General features: G+C 45.0%; 1 protein-coding gene across 4 annotated transcripts in view; it reads right to left on the minus strand.

Annotated features, from left to right (window-relative positions):
- Positions 1–11,916, minus strand: part of HPSE (heparanase) — a 39,106-nt gene extending 27,190 nt beyond the window's left edge. The window contains exon 1 of one of the 4 annotated variants that reach the window (XM_047090789.1): positions 11,593–11,916. In XM_047090789.1, coding sequence (XP_046946745.1) covers positions 11,593–11,819 — 227 coding nt within the window. In that variant the 5' untranslated portion in view covers positions 11,820–11,916. The remainder of the gene's footprint in view (positions 1–11,592) is intronic. The other 3 variants (XM_047090791.1, XM_047090790.1, XM_047090788.1) reach the window with 3 other exon arrangements.
- Between the last annotated feature and the right edge of the window lie 2,687 nt (positions 11,917–14,603).

Consider the following 14,603-nt stretch of genomic DNA (forward strand, 5'->3'; position numbering starts at 1 on the left):
CAATTAATTAACTTACATGTAGGTTCTTTCAAATTGGAAAATCATTCTAGGAGGACTAACTGACAATACCTCTTAACATCAAAATAAATAGAGACCTTACCTAAAATTTAAAATTTTTTAAATCTAAAATTTTAGGATATTGCTTAACTATATACACTGCTATGTAAAATGTTTGAAAGATGTCTTCAGGGATGTCTGGGTGGCTCAGTCAGTTAAGCGCCCGACTCTTGGTTTTGGCTCAGGTCATGATCTCACGGTTCATGAGTTTGAGCCCCATATTGGCCTCTGTGCTAAGAGCACAGAGCCTGCTTGGGATTCTCTCTCTCCCTCTCTCTCTGCCTCTCCCCTGCTCGCTGTCTCTCCTTCTCAAAATAAATAATTTTTTTAAAGATATCTTTATTTATGCTTAGGAAAGAGAAATTCAAAGATGGAAATAGACCAAAGGATAAGTCTCCTGCATTAAAAACTTCAGTGATTCCTCCTCACCATTTTTACTGTACTACAGGCACTTTTGCCTTCATGGTCCAATTCCTCCATTAAAAAATACTGAAAATTATATTTTATGATGATATTTCTATAAAGACAAACACTATTGTATTAAAATATTTTCTTTGACCTAAAAGTTCATTTTCTTTGGATCTTAAAAGAACTTAGAGGAGCTCCTAGGTGGCTCAGTTGGTTAAGCATCAGACTTTGCTTAAGTCACGATCTCGAGTTTGTGAGTTTGAGCCCCACATTGGGGCTGTCAGCACAGAGCCTGCTTGGTATTCTCCCCCTCTTCGTCTCTGCCCCTCCCCTGCTCGAGCTTTCTCTCTCAAAAATAAACAAATAAATCTTAAAAAAAAAAACTTAGAATATTTTCATGGGTGCCTAAATATGTCGTAGGTCCTAGAATGAGGAAATGCAGCACAAAGTGAGGCTTCAAAAATGTTATCAGCCTGGGATTTGGCGCTGACTGAGACATCTGTTGGCACCAAAAAACACCAGGAAGGATGGCCTCTGCCATGAAATCCTCAAACCACTTGAAAATAAACGGAAATGCTAACTTGGCCTATGTAGGGATCAGAAGAAACCCATTTCCACTTTACTACAAACCCCAATAAAAAAAGCTGTCGGGAAGGGAAGAGAGCACTGTTGTTTGATGGGCACAGAGTTTTAGTTTGGGAAGATAAAGTTTGAAGATGGGTGATGGTAATGGTTGCACAACAGTGGATATACTTTTTAAAAAAAACTTTTTAAATGTTTATTTTTGAGAAAGAGAGAGACAGAGTGCGAGCAGGGGAGGGGCAGAGAGAGAGGGAGACACAGAATCCGAAGCAGGCTCCAGACTCTGAGCCATCAGCACAGAGCCTGATGCGGGGCTTAAACTCAAGAACCACAAGATCATGACCTGAGCTGAAATCGGACACTTAACCAACTGAGCCACCCTGGTGCCCTAACAGTGGATGTACTTAATGGCACTGAGTTACACACTTAAAATGGTTAAATGGTAAGTTTTATGTTTGGTATATTTTACCACAATTAAAAAAAAAGTGGATCGTGTGATTTCAGCAATGAAAATAATATATATAGAAGGAGATAACGGGTCATTACTATGTACTGAGATGGATGGTAGACTCTTTTCTGATTTTATGAGTTTTCCATAATAAGCAAATGACATTTTAATTTATACAAGGTAGTTTTGTGTATATGTTTCTATTGTTTTAAGATGAGGTGAAGAAACCAAAATTTAGTGAAGGGACACATAGCTATCCATTCATTAATCAATAAATATACATGGCAGGCCCACTCTGCCAGGCATTATGCTAGTTTCTGGGGATACAATAGCAAATAAAACAGAGATTGCTCTCATATGATTTACAATCTTGCATATACATATACATATATACATACATATATATGTACATATACATACATATATACATATATATACATATACACATATATATATACATATATACTAGCATTATGCTAGTTTCTGGGGATACAATAGCAAATAAAACAGAGATAGCTCTCATATAATTTACAATCTTGCATATATATATACATATATACACATATACATATACATATATATACATACATACATACGTATGTATACATATATACATATACATACATACATACGTATATACATATATATACATACATATATATATATATATATATATATATATATATAAGCAAGTAAGTAGGCAATTCCAAAACAGTGTTATGAGAACATACAAAGGGGATCCTAACCCAGACTTTGGGCTGGGGATCATGTGTGGTTAGGGGGTTTCAGGAGAAGTAGTTTCACTGTTAGACATTCAAAAGGAATAAATCTAATCCAGATCAAAGATAGATGGGATTGAAGCAAGTGTTCCAGGTGTAGGGAAATGTCCATAAAGACCAGAGGTAGAAGAGAATATGGCACCGCTGAAGAGCTAATGGGTGTAGTTAGAGCCTACAGATTGAGAGCAGGGAGAGGACAGACTGGAGAGGCAGATAGGGCTGTACCATGTAGGGACTATGAGCCCCCATGTCCTGGAATCCAATTTTCTGTGAGGGCAATATGGAACTATGGAAGGATTTAAAGCAGTGGAATGGCCTCACTAGCCTTCCATTTTAGAAAAGAATCTCAGGCTGTAGTGTAAATAACTGAAGAGAAGGACCGAGACTGTGGTCACATTTATATAAACTGAAAGTGATGGGCTGAGGTAAGAGAACAGCAGTGGGGATGGAGAGAGGTGGATACATTCAGGATACCTGTGGAGGTAGAACTACTAGATTCCGTGTTTAATTGGATATTGCAGAAGAGTCAAGGATTACCCCTGGGAAGCATGTTGGAAAATGGTAATATTTGCTGAAATAAAGAACAGGTGATAGACTGGAGATGGCCATGAGGGCGTGGAAGGGGCGCAGTTTTGTAGAATTTGAGATGCTAAAGGAAAACCAAAAAAAACATACTTCCATCTGGCCCTTGGTCATGTGTAACAGGAGCTCAGGGACACATCTAGGCGAGGTGTAGGATGTACAGTCCTCGATCTAAATGTCGGTGACTAGTAACCCCCAGCCCACAGGTGCAGAGACACAGCCCTAAAACTGATATAAGGTACCTCCTCAGAGTCTCTTGAGACTGGTTCTGTTCCCCTGCCTTTGGCCAGGCACTGATTTCAGTCCTTGGCATTTTGATTGCATTGGATGATAGAGGAAGCTCATTTAGATTTGTTATGTAACTGGTATTTGCAAGCAATACCAGACACTGGTGCTCTCTGGGAAATGGAGGGAAAACTAGCACAATGTAGAAGGAGCTATGGTACCTCAAGATACATATCTGTGCACAGCCTGTGTCAGATGCCCGAGTCCCAGAGCCTGCTTCCCAGAGATAGTGACTATACCACCTCCGGTCACTCTTGGTCACATTGCCCTGCATGTTCTTCAAAGGATTCACCACTTTCTGAAATTAACTTACTTATTTGCTTGGTTTACTACCTGTCTCCCCTCCACCCCTGTAAGCTCTTATCTGTCTGACTCATCAGAATCTCCTTAGCACCTACATAAGTGCAAGGCACACAGCTGGCGCTTAATAAATATTTGTTAAGTGAATGAATAAGCGAGTGCTCCCTGGTGAAAGGGCAAGAGCCAGACAAAGACTGTTTTCTGAGCACAATAGAAACTCAGTGCTATAGCTCCTGCCAAGTAAAGGAAGTCACGTGTTGCAAAGTGTTGGTATTAAAGACCTTTTTCACTATCTCCTTTGCAGGGGAACATTTCCTTATTTTGAGAATACAAGACTGATGTCCTCTGACAAAAACCAGACTTTAAACAGCTGCAAAACGAGTCCTAAAAACAAAATTGATCAGAGATACACTGTTTCTATCACAGACACAAAAAAGAAAAGGGGGCGGGGCCTCTACCACCACCACAGCGGTATGGAAATAACAAAAGGACACATAAAAGCAGCCGCAGATATTCCATTTAGGGAGCAGTTTGTTAAGGGAAAGAAAAGACTACAGGTATTTTTATCTTACCTTACGTGTAAAAATAAACTGCTTGTCTCTGACACAAAAGCAGAGATGCGCTGGAGCCAGCTTGTACTGGCTCATACCAGCTGTGAGAGCCAGTTGTTACATTTTGAGAACAAGTTGTTAAACTCCTGGCAGTTTGAAACCAGCCATGGTGGGAGTATATATACCACAGAAATCAGAAAAAAAGAAAAACAAAAACAAAAACACAAAACACCGTAAATCAGTTTCCCCTCGTCCCCAAGAGCCAATTGCTAAACACTTCCCAGCATACCACTGCATGAATTCGAGCCCTGAAAGTGGGTGAGACCACTCAGGAGATTCCGTGATGTGAAAAGAAGGCCTAAGCCAGAGGCCTGAGGAACATCCAACATTTGAGACAAGCTAGAGAAAGAGATGAAGTGTTAAAGAGGCACGGGAAACCCCCAGAAATGGAGGCAACATAGAGTTTCAATCGTCAACCTTGCCAAATGCTTCCAAGAGCCTCCATTACTTTGCTCGGGATGCGGTAACAAAGTACCACAAACCAGTGGCTTACACAGGGAAATTTACTTTCTTTAAAAAAAAAATTTTTTTTAACGTTTATTCATTTTTGAGAGACTGAGAGAGACCGAGCTCAAGCCAGGTAGGGGCACACAGAGAGGGAGACACAGAATCTGAAGCAGGCTCCAGACTCTGAGCTGTCAGCACAGAGCCTGACGAGGGGCTCAAACTCGTGCACTGTGAGATCATGACCTGAGCCGAAATCAGACACCTAACCGACTGAACCATCCAGGCGCCCCATAAATTTACTTTCTTTTAGATGTGGAGGCTAGAAATCTGAAATCAAGGTGTTGGCAAGGCCACGCATCCTCTAAAGTTACCGGGGAAGGATCCGTTCCAGGTTCTCTCCCAGCTTCTGATTTCCCTGTGGCAGCGTTTACTCCAGTCTTCACACAGTGCTCTCTCTGTGTGCATATCGGTCTCCAGATTTCCTCTACTTGCAAGGACATCAGTCATAATGGATTAGGGCCCCTTCTATTCTGGTACGACTAGTTCTTAACTAATTATATCCTCAGTGGCACTATTTCCAAATAAGGTCTCATGCTGAGATACGGGGTTAAGACTTCAATGTATGAATTGTGGGGGGCACTGAGAAATTAAACCCATGACTGAGACCAAATAAGATACAGACTGAAAGGTGTTTATTGGATTTTGCAACAAAAGGCCATTGTGATACTGGAGACATTGATTTTTATGACACTATGATAGGGACATCGTGAAGGTGGACCAAGGAAGGAGTGGGCAGGCAGTAAGGAAGGCCACAAAGGGGAAGAGAGAAAGAGGGCAGTTACTGCAGAGGCATACATACAGGGTGGCGTTTGAGACAGGAAAAGACTTGAGATTTTTCTACACTGTGGGGAAGGACTCAGTCAAAAGGGAGAGATTAAATAGGGGGGAGAAGAGAAGAGATGACTGATAGAGCAAAGTCCTTGGGGAGGCTACAGGGCACACAGCAGAGCTAGAAGTGCTGGTGTGAGGAGAAAGAAAGGAAGAAAGCTAGACGTGGCCATGGTATGTATGCAGATTTGGTGGCAAGAAGAAAAGGAAGTTCTTGTCCAGTGACTTCATTTTCTTTGGGAAACAGAAAGGTGGTCATACATAGGTTAAAAGTGATGAGGTGGAAATGGGTTCAGAGTTGTAAGGACGTGGAGAATGAGAGAGGCAGAGAAATGAAGAATTGAGCGGTAGCCCTAGGGCCAAGTAAGTCTGGAGGCCACGAATTTATAGGGCAACCCATGTGGCTGGGACATTCCCCTCTGCCCCAAGAGCTAATAGCCCAGCTATTTAGGGAGGCACACTAAGACAGCAGGCAAAGGCAAATACAAAAAAGTGGCTTATTAATAGGCACTATAATTCATAATCAGGCAATATTTTTCCTCCCCAGACTTCATGGTAACCTTCCCCTGAAAAGGGAAACTGTAGCTAGGTTCGGAGCTACAGGTTTGGGTTTGGCAGGAAGAACCATGGAGCAGCAGTTTGGGGATGTTATCACAAGAATGATTCATGTGGCAAACCAAGAAGCCCAAATGAGATGTGGAAGAAGGAAAGACAGGAAAAGGCTGTCCAGTGGAGGTTAAGTAACAAATAGTTGTGGTGGATCCACAGAGTGAAAATGTAAGAGGGTAAAGAGTGTGGTCCAAGAATGGGAGATTTTCATTCACGACTTCAGATGTTAAAAGGTTCTTAATGATGAAAAGAGGCATGGCCGTGGCATGAAGTGGTTGAAATGGGGTGAAGCGGTGTGTGCTAGCAAGCTGGCTCCCTAATAGCAAGTGCCCTGTTTCTTAGCACTTGCCAATTTCCGTGGTGTAAACACCCACCAGGGCTGATTCAAGATGGCAGCATTGATGCCAGTGAATGTGGAATTGGGAAGAGCTGCACACATTTCACAAGATAGTACAAGCTGGTTCCAATATAACAGTGAGTGACAAGTATTATGAAGCATGGGTGTGAAGCGATTGAGAGACAGTTTACGCAAGTGCACCTGAAGTCATCTAGGATGATGGTGGAACGTGGGAGGGGAGAGAAAACTGTGAAATCAATGCCAATCTTTCATCGATAAGGAGAATGAGTCAGAATAAAGCACAGCGCAGTGATAAGGAGCATAGGATGAGAGCCAGACATAGAGGAGTGTACCTCACACTGGAGTCATGACCGTCATCTCTAGCATGCACTAGGTTTGTGCAAACTCAGTGTTTTGGACACCTGGCATAAAATATTTTACTCGATCCCGAAACAAACCAGAGAGGTAGGTATCATTATTATCCTCTTTTTACAGACAAGGAATCTGAACAAAAGGAGGCTATTGCCCGAGGTAACAATCCAGTAGGGATTTGAACTACATTCTAGTATATGTGCTGCCGAAGCGAGCACTGAACTACATTCAAAATGGTGGGCAATCACCTAGAAGGTGCATTGGTGAATGGGAAAATGGCTGCAATATTGGAGAATGCATAGTTTCTACCCCAAAGGGCTACCTCAGGGAAGTAGCCACGTCTCTTTCTCCACTTGGGTCTTCAGAGAAGAGCCAAGTTTTAGCTAGGGTGGGAATAGTCTGTGAGGAGGATAAAGCAGGGGTACTATGCAAAGGGCTCCAGAGAGCACAATGAAAGGTTTGGGAGAGAAGGGAACAATGAGCACTTAATCAGGGAGAGAGTGCTTCTTGGGGGTCAGGAAATGTGAGTCAACGGCTTGTAACTGTTCTCAGTTCTGTTTCTCTGGCTGTGGTTCATTCTCTCAGCAATAGGCACACAGAGGGCCTGAGGTTATTTCCAACATCAGTCTTCAAAACGTGCACCTGACGTTGATTGTAAGTGACTTTCCAAATAAGAAAAGCAATTTTGTCCACGAAGAGGCAGGAATCTGATTACTGAAAGTCATTATTAATAACTATTCATCAGACTGGCAAAAAGGAATGAACGTTGCTGGAAAAAAATAAGCAAACCTTTATGAAAAGCAAGCACAACTGCATTATTACTGCTGTCAACATTTAGCACCACCTTTCCTGCTCTGTAGTCCCTACGAACTGTAGCACTGACTCGCACTCTCCTTTTCTACCTCGTGTTAGAGGACTGTGCTTGTGTCTGTATCTTGTTTGCAGTGTGGGCTTCACTGCCAAGACGGTAACCACTAGCCAATGTGGCTAGGATTTGAAATGTGGCTGGTCTGAATTGAGATGTGCTAGGAGCATAAGATAGACCCCAGATTTTGAAGACTTGATGTGAAAAGGAGTGTAAGAGATCTCATTAATATTTGTATATTGATGACATGTTGAAATGATAATACTTTGGATATTTTGTGTTACATAAGATATATTATTAAAATTAACTTCACCTGTTTCTTTTACCTTTTTTAAACGTGACTTACCAAAAAAAATTTTTTATTTTTATTTTTTTTAATGTTTTTATTTATTTTTGAGAGAGAGAGACAGAGAGCAAGCAGGGGAGGGGCAGAGAGAAAGAGAGAGACACAGAATCCAAAGCAGGCTCCAGGCTCTGAGCTATCAGCACAGAGCCTGACGCTCAAACTCACAAACTGTGAGATCATGACCTGGGCCGAAGTTGTATGCTTAACCGACTGAGCCACCCAGGCGTCCCACCAAAAAGTTTTAAATTGCACACGTAGTTTGCATATGAGGCTCACGTTCTATCTGTTGAGCAGTGCTGGTCTCAACACTCCCTTCTTTGAGGGTCAGTGCCTGTTCAGAGCTCTGCACATCGGCTTAGGAAGTTTTTGATCAGGTTGTTGATTACCTCTGGGAAGAAGGCAAACTGAAAAGATGTTCCTTTCCAATTCTAGATTGTTCTATCATTGGCACTTAAGTTCTGCGCACTCTACGTTCTCTAACTGCAAATGTGGAAAAACAAAACAAAACACATCTGTTTGCTGTGATGGGAAACCAGACCACGCCATCTGATTAAATTTGCTTAGGATTCTGTTGAAGCACCTCAGAGGTTTGGGCCCTGATTCTCCTACTCTCGGGTCAGTGCTTCTTTTCATTATATCAATCTCCTCAATTTGTTTCTGGACAATCTTTTTCCTCTATACCCTACCCTACTGCTTTAAGAAATATAAACTTCTTACTTTGTTTTTGTAAACTCTTGTCCCTGCAATTAGTATCTAGGTCCAGACTCTGCTCCTTCATGAACAGCTGGCTGACTAGGGGCCAGTTACAGAGTTTCCCTAAACCTCAATGTTTTCTTTTCTTTTCTTTTTTTTTTAATTTTCAATGTTTATTTATTATTGAGAGACAGAGCGTGAGCAGGGGAGGGGCAGAGAGAGAGGGAGACACAGAATCCGAAGCAGGCTCCAGGCTCTGAGCTGTCAGCACAGAGCCCGATGCGGGGCTCGCACCCACGAACCGTGAGATCATGACCTGAGCCGAAGTCAGACGCTTATGCAACCGAGCCACCCCAGCGCCCCTCTTCATTTTTTAAAATGGAGATGATAATATCACTGACCTCATAGTTTTGTAGGAAGGAATAAATGCATTAACACCTAGGAAATGCTACGAACGGGGCCTGGCATATGACAAAGGCTCAATTATTTTAATTACCCTCTCCTTATTACTTGAGCTTTGCTCTGCTCAGCCGTTGCCATCTTTGCCTGAGTGGCTTCCCCTTTGAGGAACGGTACCAGAACAACACCCATCTCACAGCTATTAAGCTTAGTGTTGCCTTCTGAGATGGCCAGGTCACTTTGGGCACTGTGCTAACCACCCTGGCGAGAGGGACTCTCAGACCCTCATTCAGAAGCTAGGTCTTAGCTGAGAGCGAGAGGGAGGGAGCTCCTGCTTATATGAGCCTCAGTCTTTTCAGATCTCGCTGGGAATAGTATGGAAGGGCTTGCAGATGCCCCTGAGGAGCAGGCATGAAGACAACCGCTGCCAAGGGAGTGGACTGGTATGGTCAGGAGCCCGTATGAGCAGGAATACACGGAGTTTTATCTACTGCACAATATAGTCTTTTGGTTTTCATTATCCTCCAGCCTTCAACCAAAAGGTGGGGCCAACAGGGAAGAAAGAGTGCTATGGGAGACAAGAGACAAAGGTATCACCCTTGCTGAACTGCAGACTGGAAGTTCTGTCTGTGTTGGGGGTGGGGAGGATGAGGATGGAGCTAGTCCATGTGTTAGCTTGACTGCAGGGCCATCAGGCCTGGACCCTAAAAGTCACGCTGTAGGTTTTTTCCTTTGGACGTGTTTCTCCAGGAAGAATCCCCAGATGCCCTTCCTTGGGGAGGGGTGGGCACAGGCTAGCTGCAGCAGCAGAACAGGACTTGAGTTCTCCCGTTTCAGGAAAGTGGTTTAGTCAGTGCCTCTGTTTTTAGCAAGGCACCCCCAACATCCTCTCTTTTCCTATCATCACCCCCCCCCACCACCTCCCAAGCTAGCCTGAGGTGCTCACACATGGGACCCTGTAGTTTAGCATTTCTGCAGAGTAATCTGTCTCCAACCACCTGCTGTGTGGTATTCAGCTTCCTATTCCCAAGGGGAAGGGCAAAACATGGGGGTTCCTCTCCACCAGGAAATTCTCCCTCTGCTACCACAGGGAAAGATGGAGGTTAACTCTGATGGAAAGAAACACACAGAGAACTGGTGAGTGGTTAGCAATACTCCTCATTTTCCAAGAAGAAGCAATGAGCTTAAATTTTGAACACTCTGTGTCAAACACTGTGCTAAGTACTTCTGTATTGTCTCATGAAGTCCTCAGAACAATCCCACCAAAAGGCTTTAGAAGTTCTATTCTACAGGTGAAGGAATTGAGGCTTGGGGTTGCCAAGCAACCTGTAACAAGCAAGCCACCCAACTCTGGCAGAGATGGGAATCAAGTTGGTGTGGTCAGACTGCCAATCTCTTAACCATTAGGCTACCTGCTTTTATGGGCAGAACAAATGACTGAAATTAGCAATGGCAGTTCAGCTGACAGAGTGGGCGCAGAAAGGACAGGGTGTGGGTGTTTGGCAATGATGAGATTCCCAGCTGTGTGTGTCGGCTGAGGTGTGGCCATCTCTGGAGGCTCTCATGATCTAGATGAGTGGCCTAGATGACCTGGGACTGTCCCTGAAGCTCCCTGTCCTGGGATCAGCCTGCATTTAGGAGGCGGGGGCCAGTGAACATTCACCAGTTTGTCTCTTTCAGGGGAAAAAAAAAATTATAGCTGATTTTGCAGTCTCGTGTTGGAAAAATATCTTTTTATTAAGGCTCTGTAAGTCACTGCAATAGTCTCCTAGGTCTCCTTTACTTAATATTTAGATTTTTTTTTTAAGTTTATTTCTTTATTTTGAGAGAGACAGAGGCAGTGAAAGTCGGGGAGGGACAGAGAGAGTGGGGGAGAGAGAGAATCCCAAGCAGGCTCTGCACTGTCAGCACAGAGCCCCATAAGGGGCTTGAACTCATGAAACCGTGAGATCATGACCTGAGCCCAAACCAAGAGTCGGAGGCTTAACCAACTGAGCCACACAGGTTCCCCCAAAACTTGGATTTTTAAAAAAATATAGTGTAATCCTGGAAATCTCTGTACCTTGTGCTCAACTTTGCTGTGAACCTAAAACTGCTCTTTGAAAGTTTATTTTAAAATATATAAAATTATATTTTACACACACACAGCACACACACTTACTCTTCTTTGAGACTTTTAACATCTGACTTCTTTTCTTTTTCTTTTTTCCTTTTAACCTTCCTAACAGAGTTTAAGCGAAGGACGCCTGGTCCACAATCTTACCTGTCCTACACTGTGCTGCAAATTCAAGGGCTCACAGGCTCCAAGTACACTTGCCCGAGTCCCCTCCTCCAGCAGTGTTTCTGGGGCAGGTGGCAAGTTTCTTTTCCAAATTTCCCCGTAATACCTGGCCCTCAGTTGGCGCTCAGGCAGCACTCGCTGAATGAATGCAGGCGGGAACGAGCGGTTTGGGGGCGGCTGTCACAGGAGAGGGAGGGAGGAAAGGCGGGATGGAAGGAGAGAGGTAGAGACAGAGAGATCAAGGTTCCCGGGCGTGGCTGTCAGGAAGACAGGACCCAGGAACAGGCAGAGGCCGGCGCTTACCCCAGGAAGGTGAGGAACCGCGGGTCCGTGGCCAGGTTGGCGTCGATGGTGAAGGACAGGAAGGCGGGACTCACCAGGTGCACCGGCCGCTCGGTGGAGAAGTCCAGCTCCGCGGCGGCGTCCGCCTGCGCGAGTCCCACCGGGGCGCGCGGGGACAAGTGGCCGAGCGGCCCCAGGAGCAGCAGCAGCTGCGGCAGCGGCGGCCCCGGCTTCCAGCGCAGCGGCATCTCGGGCTCACCTGGCCGGCCCACCCGCGGGGCGCCTCGCAGCGGGAGCCGGGACCTGGCGCACTTCCTCCCGCCGCGCCACAGCGCCCTTTTCTCCCTCGCGCCTCACCCCTCCCACCGCGCCCTGCAACCCTCCCACTCCTGCCCTGCATCCCTCCCCCGGCTCCCTCTTCTCGCCGCCCCGCCTCCCCCGCTCACTCCCACTTCCTAGCACGCTTTCCCCTCGGGGCCGGTCACGCCCACTTTCGAAATCACCCACCCGCGCTCGGAGGGTGCGGACGTGGCCGGATACGTGCGTCCAGGAGGCCTGGAGGGGGAGCGCCCGCGGACCAGCGCTGGGCATCCCGAACCCCGGAGCGCAGGGTCGTGGCCCGCGTGCCCCACTTCCAGGCGTCATCGGGGTGGCGCCGGGTCTTCTGACCCTCAGCTAAAACCTCCAGTTGAGCCTTCGTCACTCCTCCTCGCATCTGGCTCAGCAACACTTGCTTGTCACTTGATTAACCGTGTGTCCTCTGACCAGAGAGCTGTTTCCCAGGCTATTACTTTTACGTGAAAAAATCTGACCTGGGCGTCGGCTCACCTACAGCTAGAAAGAGATCAACCCTCAAAAATTCCTCACCAATTTAACCATGGAAACAGTACTGGGCAGAGCCTTAACGTGTCAGGTGCTCCAACACCTGAAACTCAGGCCGTGAAGCCTCCAGACAAGTCCGGGGTAGTGACTGTCTCTTGAATTTGGAGCCATTGCCAAATTCCCCCTCTGTACATTTATCTTTAGCTGTTGGGCAAACTCCTTCAGTTTTCCCTTGATGCCTTACACTGATAAATAAGGGTGACTAGCACCTCGCACTTAGGGCTTACTCTAGGCCAGATGCCCAAAGAAGTGCTTTACTTGTGTTCTCTTCATTCCCACAACTCTGCCAAGTGCACTTTATGCCCCATTTACACGTGAGGGCCCGGGCTCTGTCCAAGTGTCAAATTGGGATGTGAAGAAAGTTACACAAACCCCTAGCAAATGGCAGCCTGTCTCAGCTGAAACATAACTTCCTCAAAGAAGCTATGCCTGAACCTCCAGGCAGCTGAATATCCCCATGACACACTCTCACCGCACCCCGAATTGGCTAGAACTTACCACATTTGCTAGTATTGTGACTATTGCTCCCATATTGGGCTCATCTGCTACATTACAGACTCCATGAAAGCAGAGATGGGGTTTGTCTTGTCCATCGCACTCACTAAACCTCATGACTTTGTGCTTGGCACTTAGCGGGCTTCCAATAAATATTTGTTGAGTTAACAAGTGAGTGACACCAAAACCCTTAGAATTTTCTACTGAGATTGCACCACCTCTAAAGCAATAAATAAAAATGGATTGGGGGCACCTGGCTGGCTCGTTCGGTAGAGCATGCAACTGTTTCTTGATCTCAAGATTACGAGTTCAAACCCCATGCTGGGTGAAAAGCTTACTTTAAAAAATAGGTAAATAAAAACGGATTCTTTTAAAACGTATATCTAATTTGCATAGATGTGTATATTAGGGAACTTAAATTTAACTAGTTAGTTGAGGAAGGTGACGGTTTCAGAATTGTGTGTATCAGTTACTACTTTGCAACTTGAATGAAATTCATATCCTGCAACTATACATTAGAAAAAAATTCATACATAAACCAAGTTACCAGGACATCACATGCAAGTGGAAAAGCAGATACCTTGGCTCTTTCTCTGCCTTGCCACGACATTGACCCTACATGCCACCCCAAAGGGCAAACGTCACAACAGTTTCTTTGGAATATTTGGGTGATTTGAAAAGTGGATCATTGCCAGTTTTCTAAACAGTGAGTCCTCGTGACATCCTGAGATGTGGACCAATGCAGTTGACATACAAGTTACTAATATAGAAACTGAGAAAACATAAATGAGGAAGCAAAGGAGAGCAACTTGCACGCGTGATGGTCTGTGTTGTAGATGACATGAGTTTCTGGCTCCTGGATCTAAGTTAGTTTGATCCATTATGCCAGAGGAAAGGACTACATAGGCGCATAGCAGGGAGGGAATATGCAGCGAAATTAATAGAAATTATCATTTCAGAGACACTTTGTAATTGGATACCTTACATTTTTTTTTCAACGTTTTATTTATTTCTTTTGGGACAGAGAGAGACAGAGCATGAACGGGGGAAAAGCAGAGAGAGAGGGAGACACAGAATCGGAAACAGGCTCCAGGCTCTGAGCCATCAGCCCAGAGCCCGACGCGGGGCTCGAACTCCCGGACCGCGAGATCGTGACCTGGCTGAAGTCGGACGCTTAACCGACTGCGCCACCCAGGCACCCCTTGGATACCTTACATTTCGATGGCAAATTCCAGCTTATATACATCCTAGCTAGAGCCCTTCTACATGCATCCTAGACCTGCAGCTTGAAAGGCTGGGTCACTTTTTCAAACTCCCAGAGCCTCAATTTCCTCATCGGTAAAGTGGGAATAATAATGCATATTTCACAATGCTTTTTTTTGAGAATTTACTTAATATATGTAACACTTCTAGCTCTGTATACAATATGAAGTAGGTGTTGGACAGATTTGTTTTTATTATTACTTCATGTAATCTTTTTTTTAATGTTGATTTATTTTTGAGAGAGAGAGCACAAGCAGGGGAGGGGCAGAGAGAGGGAGACAAAATCTGAAGGAGGATCCAGGCTCTGAGCTGTCAGCACGTGGGGCTCAAACTCACGAACCACGAAATCATGACCGGAGCTGAAGTCGGATGCTTAACCAGCTGAGCCACCC

This window comes from Lynx rufus, unplaced genomic scaffold, assembly GCF_022079265.1.
Source record: "Lynx rufus isolate CCGP_SWC_20201006 ecotype Redwood Valley unplaced genomic scaffold, mLynRuf1.p SCAF_3, whole genome shotgun sequence".
Taxonomy (NCBI): Eukaryota; Metazoa; Chordata; class Mammalia; order Carnivora; family Felidae; genus Lynx; species Lynx rufus.